This window comes from Camelus ferus, chromosome 13, assembly GCF_009834535.1.
Source record: "Camelus ferus isolate YT-003-E chromosome 13, BCGSAC_Cfer_1.0, whole genome shotgun sequence".
NCBI classification, from domain to species: Eukaryota; Metazoa; Chordata; class Mammalia; order Artiodactyla; family Camelidae; genus Camelus; species Camelus ferus.
Genome location: NC_045708.1, coordinates 22,792,355 through 22,809,463, shown reverse-complemented (window position 1 = coordinate 22,809,463; position 17,109 = coordinate 22,792,355). Strand labels below are relative to the sequence as shown.

Below are 17,109 nucleotides of genomic sequence, written 5' to 3'. Positions count from 1 at the left end.
GAAAGTACCTTTATGACTGCCTAGTACTGGGTGGACTGGAGGAAAATGGGAGTGATGGCTACCTGGGTATGGGGTTTCTTCTGGGGGTAACTGACTGGTGATGGTTGGGCAATTGTGTGACTATACTAAGTATCACTGAATTGTACATTAAAAAAAAAAGACAGAATCCCTGGCCCCCCAGCAAAATCTTGTTCCAAGTCTCAATCTATAAATATTTAAAAAAGAGAAACTGCTCTTGTATAAAATAAACTCCACTTCTACTACTTGATGAAGTATCCACACCACAAGCATCCTAAATATAGAAACCACTTTTCCCTTGGGCAAAATTTACTGTTCTTAGTATCTACTATGCATAAATCACTAGGGTAGGTGCTGCAGAGGATGGATAGTCTTACCTTACAATCTGACTACAGGGGAAATGTATACAATTAGGAGATGTAGTCTCGGGGGAAGGTATAGCTCAAGTGGTAGAGCGCATAATTAGCATGTACGAGGTCCTAGGTTCAATCCCCAGTACTTCCTCCAAATATAAATAAATAAATAAACAAACCTAATTACCTCCCCCTCATAAAACAAACTCAAAAAAAAGGAGATGCAGTCTGAAAACAAATGTATAATGTCTTTTCGAACAGCAGGCTCAATCCCACAAGCCTGTCCTAACTTCAGAGGCCAGTGTTAAACCCTGAGTGCCCACGATAACCAAGCACTTCTGCCAAACTTGAGGGGTTCCCACAACCCTGGCTCAGGACTGATTTCCTGGAATGACTCACAGAACCCAGTAAAGTGCTTTACTGGTTTATTATAAAGGTTACAACTCAGGAATGGCCAAATGGAAGAGATGCATAGGGCAAGGTGAGGGAGGGAGCACAGAGCTTCCACACCCTCTCTGGTGACATGGAAATAGTCACCAACCCAGAAGCTTATCAAATCAAAAGCTTTTTATGGAGCTTTCCCTAGAGTGTTTACAGGGGGCCCCTAAGTCACCTCCCTGGCCTAAAACTCAGGCTTGGCCAAAAGAGGCTTCTCATAAATAGCAACAGAGACTCCTACCACTCAGGAAATCCCAAGGGTTTTAGGAACTGTGTGCCAGGAACCTAGACAAAGACCAAATACTACTTATTCTACCACAATAATTCCTAAAAAACAAACAAAAAACCCAGAACAACTGAGTAAACTGAGTAAAGTAACAACCTAAACTGGAGATGATGGCCTTGAAGGTGACATAGCTTAATCTACAACATTCCCATGACAACTACTAAAATACTTTCAACTGATAGGCTATCCAAGGTAGCCCACTGCACTTTCCATTAGAACTCTTTAATTTTTATGTAAATTGTGTGGGTGCGTTACAAGGGAAAGGGTAGACTTTCGTTAACACATGAAACATCCTTATTATAAAAAATTACAATACAGAAAGAGATAAAGAAGAAATCAAGAATTTCCTAAACATACCAACTACATTTTGGCAAATAACCTTTTATTAAGTCGTCACATATAACTAAATATAAGACTAGATACCCATATTTGAATATGAGGGATTCTATCCTGCTGTTCTATAATCTGCTTTCTTCCTATTTAATTCTGAGACAAGTTTGTTTTGAATTCTTTTGACTTATTAGGATACTGTCATTTAAAACTTACGTTAACTGTTTTCTTAAATTGTGGTAAGAGACACATAACAAGAGTTACCATTGTAACCATTTAACTATGCAGTTCAGTGACATTAAGTCCATTCACACTTTGTGCAACCATCACCACTACCCATATCCAGAGAGCAACCATTTCTTATGTTGCTATTTATCAGACATTATAGTTATTTTTATTAAATTCCAAGTACTCTGAAAATTCAAAGGATGATCACCTTCAACAGGGGTATAAAGGCAGGGAATGTTTCTGCAATCTAAGGCAAGTTTCATGGAGAAATGGTACTATTATGCTGTGACATTGTGGTAGGAACTATGCTAGGCATGTTCACAAGTCATTTCAAGGGAATGACCATTCCTTAAAGAACTCAAATGCTTGCAAAGATAGAGAAACAAGAGGCAAGCCAACAATTAGGAGGTTACTACAACAGCCTAGGAAGCAGTATGAGAACTTGACCAAAAAACTAGGGTGTGGAGTTGAAACAGGAAAGTTTGGGTATGTCTGTATTCATAACATGAATATAGATGGGAGAAATAGTGCAGATAGACAATATAAAATCTGATAAGTAAACCAGACCGAGAGGTGAATAGACAATGGAGGGAAACTTACTGAGTTTTCAAGTTTGATGAGCTGGGGAAACACTGGAGCAGTACAGAAAACAGAAAAGTCAGGAGAAAAGAAAGGGAAGTAAGGAAAGGGAGGAGAGAAAAAAGATCAGCTTTGTTTAGCTGAGTTTGAGATACCAGTGGGACAACTAGATAGAGTAAGCAGTTGAAAATGATAATGTGCAGGTAAGCACTAAAGACACACTCGGGGAGTAAAATGAACAGAGCTGCCAGTTGTACTGATGAAGTAATATAAATATGAAATGATACTAGGTCTCATTTATCTGAACTTGCCCAAATAACTAAACACTTACCATTTGCCACACTTGCATGATATTGTCTTCTGATACAGAACAAATCACCCAAGGTTCATTGGGATTCCAGGAGAAATCAGATATCTTGGCAGTGTGACCACCATGAATAAACTGAAAGAGGAAGGAAAACAAAGATGAAAAGCAGATAGAGGACAATAAATTACAAACTCCTTCTGTATTGCGCAATATCTGTAACATACCAACAACTCTGGTGGCCCATCTTCTGCATCTTCTGGAGACTGTTCCTCTCCAATTTTACTAGCACAAAAAGATTTTTAAAAGTTAAAACAGATTTACCTTGAGTAACAAATTCTGGAAAGTATAAGAAAATAACTCAACAAAGAGTAATTAATACAAGATTTACCTTAAATCCCAGACATTCAGCCTGCGATCGGTACCACTAGAAGCCAAAATAGTCTCATTGTGAGGTGACCACTGAACCTATACATAAGAAAAAGCCATCAATTAGAAAATTGAGGAGAAAATACCTAACATTATATTTAACAATTTAACCCATTATTAGCCCTAGCTTATATTCTATTTTATCTTGCATTTTTTTGAAGATTTCATCATCTATACTTATTGTCTCAATCTGGCCTCTAGCTAAATGTCATCTAGTGCTGACTTAACTTCACACACACACACAACAATTATTTAATAAAGTACTTATAACGAATTCAGTATTATACATAGGACCGATTAAAAATGACTCCTTACAACAATGATTTTATTAAATTTAGCCACTACACATGCAACAATCACATGACCAGTACTTAAGAATTTGGATACTCTCAGCAAGAACCCCATTACAAGCAAAGACAGAGAGAGTGAAGACAAAATATTCATTGGAGTAGGCTGAAGAGTAAAAAAATAAGGTTAAGAGATTAAGTGTATACGGGTATGGCTCACCTAGGGCCGAGTTCAGATGTCACATTCACACACCAAAATTAGTTTTTTTGATTACCCTTCTGTATGTAATATTTGATGAAACAATCTTTTACTACAGCAGTTTTAAATGGGTTCTTCTTCATTATAGAATTTTAAGCTCTTTGACAGCAGACTATAATGTACTCCTCACAGTGCCCTTGCATTAAACTTTGATCATAATGCAACAATTCTTTTTTTCCTTTTTCTTTGAAGTATAGTCAGCTTACAATGCTGTGAAGCTTTGAGCATAATGCAACATTAAAAAAAATTTATATATATATTTTATTGAGGTATAGTCAGTTTATGATGTTGTGTCAGTTTTTGGTGTATAGCATAATGCTTCAGTCATACACGAACATACATACATTTGTTTTCATATTCTTTTTCACCATAAGTTACTACAAGATATTGAATATAGTTCCCTATACTATACGGTATGAACTTATCTATTTTATATATATTAGTTAGTATCTGCAAATCTCGAACTTCCAATGTATCCCTTCCCACCTCCTTCCCCTCCATAACCAGTTTGTCTTCTATGCCTGTGAATCTGTTTGTTTTGTAAATAAGTTGATTTGTCTTTTTTTTTCAGATTCCACATATAATTGATTCAACAATTATTTTTTGAACTGAGTCAGAAGGCTCAGTATACACAGAAAGCTTAATTAAACTGATGAGGCAGAAAACATGGAGCCAGTACTTTAGGCATGAACTGTGAAACTGACATAGCAAGTTATGAAAGATAAAGGAATGGAAATAAGGGAAGAGATAAGTGTCAGGAATGAGGTTGATAAAATAATCAGGCAGTAATTCTTAGTACTTCAAGAAGGTAGGTGACCAATGACCAGTCTGAGAAGTACAGACACAATGGAGGCAAAACAATGCCAATTCCTATACAAATTAGCACAGGCATATAGAAGATTTTTTTTTTAAATAGCAATGGGATTAAACACAAGTGTGCCCACTTCCACACTCAGGTTTTCCTTAAAAAAGAAAAAAAAAATTGGGAGCATTCATTTCTTACCTGGAATATTTCATCCTTATGTGATTCAAAGGAATGCAACTTCAGTTTCAGATTTCTCAGATCCCACAAGGCAACAGTCTACATACAAAAAAGAAAGCAAGATCAGTAGATGAACATATTTTTTTAAAATGAGAACACTAAAACGAAAAAGCTATGTATTCAAAAAAAGGCAGAGAAATTCACTGTTTTCTTGTAAAATAAATCAAACCGACCTTGTCAGCTGATCCTGTGGCAAGAATGAACTCACTATATGGATTGAAAGAAAGGCAGTTCACTTCAGCAGTGTGAGCATCAACTGAGTGGCTTGGTTTCGAAGTATTGTTTGAACGAGTATCCCAGCTTTAGTAAGAAGAAAAAATATGAAAAAAGCTTGAAATGCGTAACTAAATATAAAACTTAGATAATATATTGAGAAAAAGATGGATTCTACTCACATCATAAGTTTCTGATCATCAGCAACTGACCCAAACAGAGACTCATGGAGCAGATGCCAAGAGACGTCTTCTACTACTGCTGTATGCCCTGTAAAGATGGTCTTCGCATCCACAACTTTTCCTTCCTTTGGAACAGCACTGATGTCCCATAGGCAGATGGTCTTAAACGTAAAATTAATTATTATACAAAAGAAAGAGTCTCATTTCCCCACACACCCCAGAAAAAGAACTGATAACCAGCCCAGATTTGCTTCAAAATGGAAAGGATACGCACATGGTCATCTGAAGCACTAAGTAAGTGCCCACTGAGATTTGGGTTCCAAGAAAGCCCATAGCCTTCCTTCTGATGTCCACGGAGACGCAAGTCTGGGTTGCACTCTCCAGAAGGGTCTGCAAAGTAACAGACACATCAAGTCTATCCAGCCCACTGCTTCTTTGGATCTACTAAGCATAATGGAATTTTGATCAAGAGATCTAAACCTCTTAATTTTTGTAAGCAATATAGACCCATTATGATCAATATATAATGCTTAAAACTGCACATTCTATGTAAAACACTTTTTTCCCACCTAGAAAGAAGGATGAATACCCACACACATCAATATAAATCACAAAAAGGGCAGGTACCTGGTTTAGAAGGATGTTTCGTATAGTCAAAAACAAGAACATCACTGGATGGAGTCTTTGTTGCAATGATGCAAGGGTTCTGGGGCATATAACGTGCCCTGTTTACTTCTCCTTCATGGTTGATCTTGATTTCTATTTCAATTTTTCCACTAACTGAGCCAAAACCTCCGAATTCTGTAAATAAGATAAACTGCAAATGAGGACAAAGCAAGAGCTACTCTGTCCAAGTATGATGCAGGCAAGATTTTCAATCAGCAAACTAGTCTAATACTAGAAGCAATTTAGAGACTTGTTAGCAGTACAAAGTGCTTTCACACTCCTTATTTCATTTGATTCTTACCACAACACTACAGAGTATGGAAAAGTTACTGCCTCCAAAAATTTTACATGGGAAAAGAGAAGCTCCGATGACCTATGTTAATTTGTTCTTGGTGACCTGACAATAGCAGAACCTGAATCCTTATTTTTCTGATCCCTATACTGGTACTCTTTCCACTATATCTACAATGATTCTAGGTAGTTATATACTAAGAAGTATTATATATTACTATCTGAAAGTAAGGAACACTACTGACTCTACTTCAAAATTTCTCAGTAAGTGGCTTTCAAGCCTCATTTAAACTATCAAAACAATGTGCTGAATAAATAAAATCAAAGTTACTATTTTAATGAATATCAAGTACATGGTGTGCTAGGTACTAAAGAGTCCCTCTTATACTATTTGAAACTTTACATTGGGATGACCTTTCTGAAATATCGCCACTGTATCATCTCCCCGTATCCTTTCCCTTAATCTGGTGAGGAAAAACAGAACCACAACAGCTGTTTCCATTTTCCTGACCCGCCCTCCCCACTTATACTTGCCAACCAGTGTCCTTGGTTGAAATAAACCAAGTAAGCAAGGACTAGACAAAACCACTTTTTATTCACATTTGACTACTGAGCACACTTACAGAGTTCTCCCAAGTACCATTATAAAATGTGTAACAATGTAATTGGTGATTATGTAAATCCTGGCAAAGCAATATATAAACAAAGGTAGTTAATGATTAGTCAAAGAATTATAGAAAGCAGAATGATGAGGTACCTAGGAGTCAGACCTTGGCCTGACTCTGCCACTTACTATCTTGGTGATTTGGTGAAGGCTTTCAATTTCTGAGCCTCAAACACCTTATCCATAAAACAAAGTTGTGAGAGTAACTTGTAGATGAAAATGCTGTCAACAGCACTGTTACACAAGTGTTATACTTTGAAGGACAAAAATCTTTTCAAAAAGCAGAGATGTAGTTGGGTAATAAGGCTGGCAGATTAGAGAACTTTTAACCTCAAAATAACTTTGTAAGTTGAAAAGCAGTGTTTCAAATAAGTTAAAAACCTAAAGTTCAAAATAGAATCTAAAAGGGAAAATAACCACATTAAACAAAAACATCCCCCCAGAATTCTAGACCACAAGCATCTATAATGTAAAAAAAGAAGGCAAGATATGGTATGTGATCTCAAAAATCTTTTAGTCCTGACACAGGGAGATAAGCACACAAGGATGACTATGACGACTATGACGACGACAACAACAACAACAACAACAAATGCCAGAAAAGTGGTATCAACAAGGGAAGAGCAATAGCTGGCATGGAGCCCATAGAAAGGGGGTACTCGTTACACAATGTGGGGGGGTTATTCAGGCATCAGCTATATACTAAACAGAGGGTCGCCCGAACAGCAGTTAAGGCACAGTATTAAGAAATTAGCTTAGAATTGAGGTTTATGAAGACAAGTATTTATTTGAAAAATAATTAGGGATTTCCCAAGTTGAAGCTGATATGCAAAAGGCCAAATTTGAAGTAAGAAAGATTAAGCTATCAATGTACAATAAACTGAATTAATATCAAATTCTAATTATATTCCTATTTTGTTTGCTTTTCTCCATGTAAAACACTATTTAAAAAGACTTGAGATATAATATAATAGAGTAAAAAATTTTTTGATGAATTTTTACATATGCATACATCAGGGGACCTACCACCCAGATAAAAATATGGAACATTTGCAGTCTCCACCCCTCTCCGCTGGGTGCTACCGTATCCTTCCCAATCAATACTATCCCAAACTAGACAACCAGTATTGTGATCTCTACTACCATGCCACTTTTTGAGACCATAAACATTTTCATACTAAAAAGAACAAATGCTAACATCTTGAGTCAAATACTCAATTATTTCATGATTTAGTAAGTTTATTACACATAGTTCAGACAAAAGACTACAGATTTAAAAACAAAACCAATTCCCCAAATAAGTTGCTGAAAACAAACTTGTTGATATTTGAAGATCTTGGTAAGAGTCTGAAGTAAAATTTTAAACCTCACCTATTTCCAGGGCTTAAAATGTGACTGTAGCCAAGCTGAATCTAACATAAACACACAAACTCTTTTTAATGTCAAAACAGGCCTAAACCAGTTTTTAGTTCTTTCACGTTGAAAGATCAATGATCTTTGGAAGCTGTCTGCCACCAATTACCTCAAGCCAAATGGAGTCAAGCAGATGGTAATCAATTACAAAAGTTCAATCTGAGGGTTCAGGACATTTCATCTGAGGACAAGGAGAGACTGGGAAGCTCAGAACCATCCAAGAAACTACTTTCACCCTTGTTGAGACCATATGGAGAGAACACCTGACCACCTTTGTGCTAAGCACTAAGCTTATCCAGTGATCTGAGGATAATTTGGAGGAAGAAGGAGAGGTAAAAGGAAGAGAAAAGAAGGAATGGGAGGCGATATGCTATGTAATTTTAGGGCAAGTTACAAAACAATTATGAGTATCAGTTTCCTTGAGAGGATAACACAGGGTGATTTACATAGTCAAACAAATATATCATACATATTACTAGTATTTTTAATAGTTTCTCTATTATTAAGCATTAGTAAGGGGGATAAAGGTATTACCAGAACATAAAAGCAGCCCACAGGCGCCAGGACATTTTCAAGTCTAGCCACAAAAGGTCATAGTGGGCTGTGGCCCAATTCCTGGGAATCCCAGCCCCTTTACCAGGGTGGTTGGAATGGTCCTCCCACTTGTTAGTATATGAAGCTACCAAGCCCATAAAAACGTGGCTACCCTTTTTGCTCAACAAAAAAACCATAAAAGCAAACTGGTTTGATGCCACTCAAAAAATGCAGTTACTAGAAAAAGATTGGAGTGTCCATGTTAAACGATGCCACTTTAAAAACCAGCGAAAACATATGTGGAATCTAAAAAATAATACAAATGAATACACAAAACAGAAACAGACTCACAGACATAGAAAACAAACTTATGGTTCCCACAGGGGAGGGGGGGGGACGGGGTGGTGGTGGGGAACAAACTAGGAGTATGGGATTAACACATAAAAAACTATAATATGTAAAACAGATAATCAACAAGGACTTACTATACAGCATAGAGGATTATAACCAATATCTTGTAATGAAGAAAAAAACAAACCTCCCAACAATTCACTATGTTGTACACCTAGAACTAACACACTATTGCAAATCAACTATACTTAAAACAACAAAACCAAACAGTGAAGAAAATGGAATAGTCAGCAAATGACAGAAAAAAAAAACACAAAAAAAACCCGTTAACCACTCAGAAAAGCTTGGATTCCTATTCTTTATGTAAATCTAAAACAAATACCAGAAGGATTAAAGTTTTAATGGTCAAAATATAAAAGTACCAGAAAACAACAGCTAGCTTTAAAATTCTTGGAATGACGAGGGCCCTTCAACAGAATGACAAAATCTGAAGAACAGAGGAAAAGTTGGATAATTAAAAAGTTACCACTTCTAAACTAGAACAAATAATCTTAAAATTTATGTGATATCACAAAAAGACTCAGAATTGACAAATACTGAAGAAAAAGAATGAAGCAGGAGGAATAATCCTCCCAGACTCCAGACAATATTAAAGAGCAACAGTAATCAAAACAGTGTGGTACTGGCACAAAAACAGACAGATCAATGGCACAGATTAGAGAGCTCAGAAATAAACCCACACCCCTATGGTCAATTAATCTTTGACAAAGTAGGCAAGAATATAAAGTGGAGAAAAGACAGCCTCTTCAGCAAGTCGTGTTCAAAAACCGGACAGCTACATGTAAACCAATGAAGTGAGAACATTCCCTCACACCATACACAAAAATAAACTCAAAATGGCTTAAAGATTTAAACATAAGACAAGACACTATAAACCTGGAAGAAAACATAGGCAAAACATTCTCCAACGTAATTCTTAGCAATAATCTCCTAGGGCAGTCTACTGTGGCAACAGAAATAAAAGCAAAAATAAACAAATGGGACTTAATTAAACTTATAAGCTTTTGTACACTAAAGGAAACTATAAATAAAAAGACAACTTATGGAAAATATTCGCAAATGATGCATTTCCAGCATATACAAATAGCTCATACAACAACAACAAAATAACCTAATAAAAAAATGAGCAGAAGACCTAAATAGACATTTATTTCTCCAATGAAGACAGACAAAAAGCCAATAGGCACATGAAAAAATGCTCAATATCATTAACTATTAGAGAGAGATGCAAATCAAAACTACACAATCACTTCACACCACTCAGAATGGCCATCATTAAAAAGTCCACAGACAATAAATGCTGGAGAGGGTGTGGAGAAAATGGAACCCTCCTATACTGCTGGTGGGAATGTAGTTTGGTGCAGCCATTATGGGAAACAGTAGGCAGATTCCTTAAAAAACTAAAAATAGACTTACCCTATGATCCAGCAATCCCACTTCTGGGCATATAACCAGAGGCAACTCTAATTCATAAAGATACATGCACCCCAATGTTCACAGCAGCACTATTTATAACAGCCAAAACATGGAAGCAACCTAAATGTCCACTGACAGATGACCGGATATATATACACAATGGAATATTGACCTGGAGATTGTCATACTAGATGAAGAAAGCCAGAAAGAGAAAGAAAAATACTGTATGATATCACCTATATGTGGAATCTATAAAAAACAAAAGAGACAAATGAGCTTATTTACACAACAGAAACAGACTCACAGACATAGCAAACAAAATTATGATTACAGGGGGGTGGCTAGGGGGGTGATAGATAAATTGGGGAGTTTGGGATTTGCAGATAGTAACTACGATACATAAAATAGATAAACAGCGAAGTCCCACTGTGTAGCATAGGGAACTATATCTAATATCTTGTAATAACCTATAATGAAAAAGAATATGGGAAGGAATATACACATATGGATAAATGAATCACTATGCTGTATACCTAGAAATTAACACACCATTGTAAACTGACTATACGTCAATAAAAATGTAAATTCACAGCTTCTACCAACAGGACTTAAGATTATAAAATAAAATGAGGAAACGTTATCTACAACCTTAATAAGTTAGGGATAACTTACCTTATACATAGAGATAACCCAAGAGCAAAACATGAACAAAAAACATGAATAGTCAGCTTAAGAGAGACAGACAAGAGACAAATATTTTTTAAGTAAGTCCAACATCCCAAATAACTTAAAAAGCAAAGTAAAATAAGAATGTAGTATTAGGTCTAATGTTGGCAAAGGCATGGAGAAACAGACATCAATACATCTGCTATTGCTGAAATTCTTAGTTTTTTTGGAGAACAACTTAGTGGCATTATAGTTGAAAATGTTCTTGCCATTTGATCAGCATTCCACTTAAAAAAATTATTCTACAGCAAAACTATGCAAGATGATGTGTAGAACTGTTTTTGAAACCAGAAGATTAGAAATCACTTAAATGTCAATAAATAAGGGATGATTAATTGTGGCATAGTATACAGCCACCAACAGGACACAGGTCTCCATATGTTCACATAGAAAGATGTCCAAGATACATCAGGCTGGAAGAGCATATTCTATGCTGTATCCCAGTACCAACAAAAATGCCTGGTATATAGTAAGTACTCAACATATCTGTTGTATAAGTGATCCAATAAATGAGATAGGTAAGTCATTCAGAAAACTACCAATTTAATGGTGATCCATAAAAGACAGACATATGGGGGGGGCAGGAATTCAGTTCTGTATTTGCTTTTTTGATTTTTAAAAATAATTGTATCACCAGTTGGAGTATTTGCTTTGTGCCTAAATAACCAAAAATCCTATTTAAAGACAATTTATCTTCACTTAGTAAAAAGGAAACAGGCTCAGAGAAGCTAAATGATTTATCTCCAAACGACACAGCTGGTGAGTAGCACACGGGGTCTCAAGCCCTAGTCTTTTATTCTTAAATTTTGGTGTTTTCCTCTTCCATCACTGATGCCTACCCAGAGAATAACTTTGTAGTAACCACATCCTATAGTTCACACACTTGGGTCAGTGACATAGAATTATGTTTGTTGACCTTTATCCTAAGAGCTTACTTTGCATTCTGCATCACCCTAAGCTAAATATGGAATGATTAAAAGATTAACCACACGCTATAATCCTGGCAAAAAACTGGAGCCCAAAATAACTTTGATAAAAGAATGGATTCTGCTCATCAGGAGAAATGTATGATAAAAAACATTAACCATTCATTTTTTTTAGAGCACAAATCTCAATACTGAGAGCCTATCTGTCCTCTACCTCTTGGTTATAATTTGAGCTCAAGGACAACAATAAAAGAAACTCACTCATTTCCACCTCTTCTGAAAGGGAAAAAATATTTCAGGAACAGTCAAACCCTTTGGTTCTCTCCTAAAAATAGGGTACAATTACTCATTTAATTTTTATATACTATATAGCAAATGCCATGGTTAAGTCAATTTTACCACTTAAACCTGGAATGGGTAATTTAAGCCAGTGTTTCTCAATCTTTTTTGTTTTTTCACTATTGCCCCTCTAAGAAACCTTGTAAGACATTTTTCCTGACACGCTGATGAAACTGTAATACCACAGATATCCTGTATATTTGTCTATGTTCATCTGTGCTTTCAATAATTCAAAGAATGTTTTCAACCCCCCAGGGGCAGTATCACCCATGTTGAGAATGCATCATGCACAGCAATAATATATGGTGGGTTGGATTTTTGCTCTAAATTCTAGAAATTTCTCCACCATCAAATTTAGTCAAGGAAGGTTTATAGAAAAGGTACAGAACCAAGTATGTGTTAAGTATGTATTGACACTTAATGTATACACTGCCAACTCAGGCTTTCCAAAGCTTAGTATCTTGTTTTTAACTGGAGAGGCTACTTTATCAAACTATACACACTTTACACAATAATTCAAAGATATGAAAATATCACCCATATATCATTCCTTCTTTCACCTATAAGATTCCTACCTCCTTTTTCACTGTCGTAGTGTGAAGCATCAAACTGAGCATCATCATTAGGGAGCTGCACGCTGGCTATCACAAGGTGGTTCTGTTCATCCGATGTGTGTGTCCCCAGGACAAGTCGATGAATACTGAAATCTTTCCCTTCTGGTCTGTAACAGCAATATATGGTCACTATTCAAATTAGTAACACTAAAGGAGATTATGAAGTCAGTCACATAAATGTATGCAAAAGGCACTATTCTAACCAGGTTTTGAGGAAAAAGTCATTAAAAGCCACATTTCTTACTTTCAATGTATATTCCATGGAGCTGAGTATAAGGACTACATAGCACTTACTTTTTTAAGTATTTTTTAACTTGGCCAAAAGTTTACAATTACTTTTGGGGAAAAGTGTAATAAATGGAATAAAATATGAATTAACGACTCACCCTTTACAATGGATTGGAAGGAAAGAAAACAATTGTGGGTATATTAACATTTTAGGTTACTTCATTAGATCAACTTCATTAAAAGGGAAAGGAAATAACATCAGGTAAAGTAACTGTTCAAATACTATGAGAGCACAAAGATGATTAAGATGGGATTCCTGTCCTCAAAAAACCTGGGACAATTAGACAGTCTTATACACAGACGGTTAGAATACAAGTCAATATACACTTCATGAAAGATACCCAAGAGTATGGAAGTTTAAGTAAGAAAGGTTACTTCTGGAATGAAGAAATGTTCTTGAAAGAAGTGACACTTGAGTAGATCTCAAAATAAGAGATAAAACCCAAGGGAGGGTGACAAGGGCTTTGGAAGACAGTATTCCAAGAAAACTGAACTGAGCAAAGGAGAACGTTAAGCATGTCAAGCACTTTACATACCGTGTATCATTTAAACACCGCAACAAAACATGAAGTACTATTCTAATTTAAAGATGGCTTGGGAAAATTAAGCAATTTGCCTAAAATCACACAACTACTAAGAAAAAGAACTAGGACTGAAGTCCAAATCTGATTTTGAATGTGGGAAAACATACTGGGAGAGAAGGCTAGAAAGCAGATTAAAAGTAGACTCTAAGGTATTGAATGCCAGCTTAAGGCACTGTATACTGCAGAATGAAGAACCAAGAAAAATTTCTAAGAGACAGCATGATTTGTGTTAACACAGAAGGATTAATTTAACAGAGGTTCTTCAACAAGTGTGGCATCAGAAACAGCAGCATTAGCATCATCTGGGAACTTCATGCAAATTCTAGATCTCCTACAGACCTACTGAACCAGATACTGGGGGGGGAGGGTGCAGAGCTCAACAATCTGTTTTACAATCCCTCCAGCTGATTACAATGAATGTTAAAATCTGAGAATCCTTGGCCTAGATGGGAAAGATGCTGCATAGGTTAAATTGATCAGGGCTTACAAATGGCCTGACAAGTGGATAAAGGGGAAAAACCTACTAAGTGTAAAACCAAAGTCAACTATGATAAAGGGAACTGGAAACAATAGAAGAAAGTTGGGGTGGGACCTTCAGGGAAAACTGTACTTAGTCTGGAACATGTCCTGTTGGGGAAGCCAATAAGATACTCCGAAGACACAGAGGTAATAGACATCTATATCGTAAGTAAGAAAAGTAGTGGAAAGAAAAGAGGGCTGTCATAAAATTGGGAATGCGTTTAGAAAATTAAACAAAGAACCAGAGGAAGTGAGGGAGGGAAGAAGAGTATTATAAAACTACAACCGTGTGTTTTTTCGTTAGAAAAAGAAAACGAATACCAAAAAAAGAACACATAAAAAACAAAACAAACAAAAAAAAAAACACTAGACATTAGGGATGGCAAAAAACCAGAAAACATTGTTATATGAGTAGAAAAGCAAAAGGAAGGATATTTGGACCAATGTCTAACAATCCAGAAAAGTTTATTTACCTAAATCTGTTAAAAGCAGAAAGTTACTAAGACAGTAGAGACTGCAGCCTTGGGGGAACTTAGTCTTATTCACTGCTTTCCAAACTTAGCTAATCACATTATATGCAAAGTTTTTTAAAAACATGGGTTCCAGAATGATTTTGTAGGTATGGAGTGGCCTGTATTTGGGATCCACTGATCCAATATAATTTAGCACATAACCACAGTAAATCTGGAGCTATTTCTCAATTATTCTACCACAAGTTCTTAAATGGTTTGAACTACTACTGAGAACCCCTGACAGAAATTACTCCACTTATCCTGAAGTAATTCTGATGATCAGCTGAATATGGGAACTCCTGGTCATGATAAAGCAGCTTCCAACTTTAAACTTCTAAATATTAACTAAAATTAACTAAAATCTTATGACAGGTTTCCCCATTTTTTAAAATGCCACTGTGAAGGTAGCGGGCTCACTCTTATCAATAACATTTATATAAATTCCTATTACTTGTTGAGCTGAACCATAGCCTAATAGCCACATTTTGCAAATATCTTGACTTCTAAAGACCTGAGTTTTGAAACAATTTACTTTAATACACATACAATTTTTAAATGTTATTCTGACTAGCGGAGTTTTTTTTTTCTCTCTCCCTTAAGGGAGGTACTGGGAATTGAACCCAGGACCTTGTGCACACCAAGCGTGCATTCTACCACTGAGCTACTCCCTCCACAACGAAGTTTTGTAACAGAAAATTCACTATTCCCATAGGCATACTGGTTTTGCTAAAATTTTATATTATGTAAATTAACCTTCACCTTTCACTGTCACTTCCTGAAAGCCTTTCCTGATACTCTAAGTTGAAGTAATTTTTCCTATCTCGGATCATTTTATCTTTGCTACTTTTATAATTATACCTGCCTCTTCAACTAAACTTGAAGGCACGTACCCTGTTACACTCGTCTTTGTATTAACCAGGTACTATCAATGACTGTGAGATTCAAATGTCTTGTTTAAAGAACTGGGCTCATCATAATACTTTCTGAAAGCTAAAAAACGTTACATTATTATTTGGTCAACTAGTTATAACATGACTACTCAATTCACTATCAGGAAAAGAAAACAGCAACATGTTCTCTCTTATCAGGCAAATTAACAAAATAGTTTCACACTTTGCCTTACTTTTTGACCTAGAAAAAAAATGTCACCAATAGGTTTTGATCACGTGCCCTCCACGGGTGACTGGAGAGAAGAAAACAGGGAAAAATCAATGCGAGAAATCTACAATGAGGACACAACAAAATAACGTTCAAGTAACTCTTATCACCTGGTTACATCTGGAAGCCACTGTGCAGTTAGGCTGGGCCACTCCAGAGCATGGGTCATCACCAAATCGTAAAGAAAAGGGGTGTTCTTTTTCCATATTTTGTACTCTTCGTTGATCACACGTTCCTCTACTGCGTCATCAAAGGCTGCTAAAAAATTAGAAACAAATTAAATTAGCGAACACAAATGGAAACCGAGTAAACACTTCCAAAGCTACCGGCATGGCTCCCGAGCCCTGATTCTGAAATGGAGAGCTGTCTAAATCTGCCAGAGGCGCAAGCAGCAACGCCGCTCTCCAGCTCCGCCGGGCCGGAACGGCTCGGGTCATCCCGGCCAGACTCCCTGTTAGCCGCTCGGGCGACGGCGCCGGGCGTCGGGAGCACGCAACCGACGAGGAGGCTCCAGCACCGACCCCTGCGAGGAGCGAGCGCTGCAGGGAGAACCCGGAGAGGCGGGTAGACCGACAGGGAGCGCGGGGAGGGACCAAACGCCCGCCGGGGCCCCCACCGCCAGCCTCACGCAGCTGCGCCGGGCCTCTGCTCCCGAGCAGCTGGCGCGCCGTTAGCCCGCCCCGCGGGGCGATTTCTCCTCACGCCTGCGATGGCGGGGACGGCACTCAGCAGAGTCCGGCCTTCCCTCACTGTTAGGCCGTGTCGAGGCCGCAGCGCAAGCCTGGCACCCCTCGCTCTCTTGGGGCGACCCCAGCACCCTCACCTTCCTTGTCGGCCATGGCGGGTAGGCGAGCCGAGGGGATCCCGGGGTTGAGCGTTGCGGGAGGGGCGGGGAAGCTGCGGGCGCTCGCTGTGCGCGCGCGGCCTCTATTGTTTCCTGCTGCCCCTGCGTGAGGGCCGACTCGCGCACCTTCGCGCCAACACCGGCCAATCGGAGCGCGCCGAACGGCGAAGTGGGCGGGGAAGCCACGTTCACAGCCTATCCAGACGCGCGGAGTCGCTGGTCGCGGGGCTGAGGCGCGCGCTCCGCCCCTGCCCCC

General features: G+C 37.7%; 1 protein-coding gene across 2 annotated transcripts in view; it reads right to left on the bottom strand.

Annotated features, from left to right (window-relative positions):
• RBBP4 (RB binding protein 4, chromatin remodeling factor) overlaps positions 1–16,990 on the bottom strand; it is an 18,380-nt gene extending 1,390 nt beyond the window's left edge. The window contains exons 1-11 of one of the 2 annotated variants that reach the window (XM_032495823.1): positions 16,833–16,990; positions 16,120–16,267; positions 12,910–13,055; positions 5,576–5,749; positions 5,223–5,338; positions 4,949–5,109; positions 4,727–4,853; positions 4,515–4,592; positions 2,928–3,004; positions 2,764–2,821; positions 2,564–2,674 (exon numbers count right to left, since the gene is read on the bottom strand). In XM_032495823.1, the coding sequence (XP_032351714.1) occupies positions 2,564–2,674; positions 2,764–2,821; positions 2,928–3,004; positions 4,515–4,592; positions 4,727–4,853; positions 4,949–5,109; positions 5,223–5,338; positions 5,576–5,749; positions 12,910–13,055; positions 16,120–16,267; positions 16,833–16,848 (1,212 nt within the window). In that variant the 5' untranslated portion in view covers positions 16,849–16,990. The remainder of the gene's footprint in view (positions 1–2,563; positions 2,675–2,763; positions 2,822–2,927; positions 3,005–4,514; positions 4,593–4,726; positions 4,854–4,948; positions 5,110–5,222; positions 5,339–5,575; positions 5,750–12,909; positions 13,056–16,119; positions 16,268–16,832) is intronic. The other variant, XM_032495824.1, reaches the window with a different exon arrangement.
• Positions 16,991–17,109: the final 119 nt, after the last annotated feature.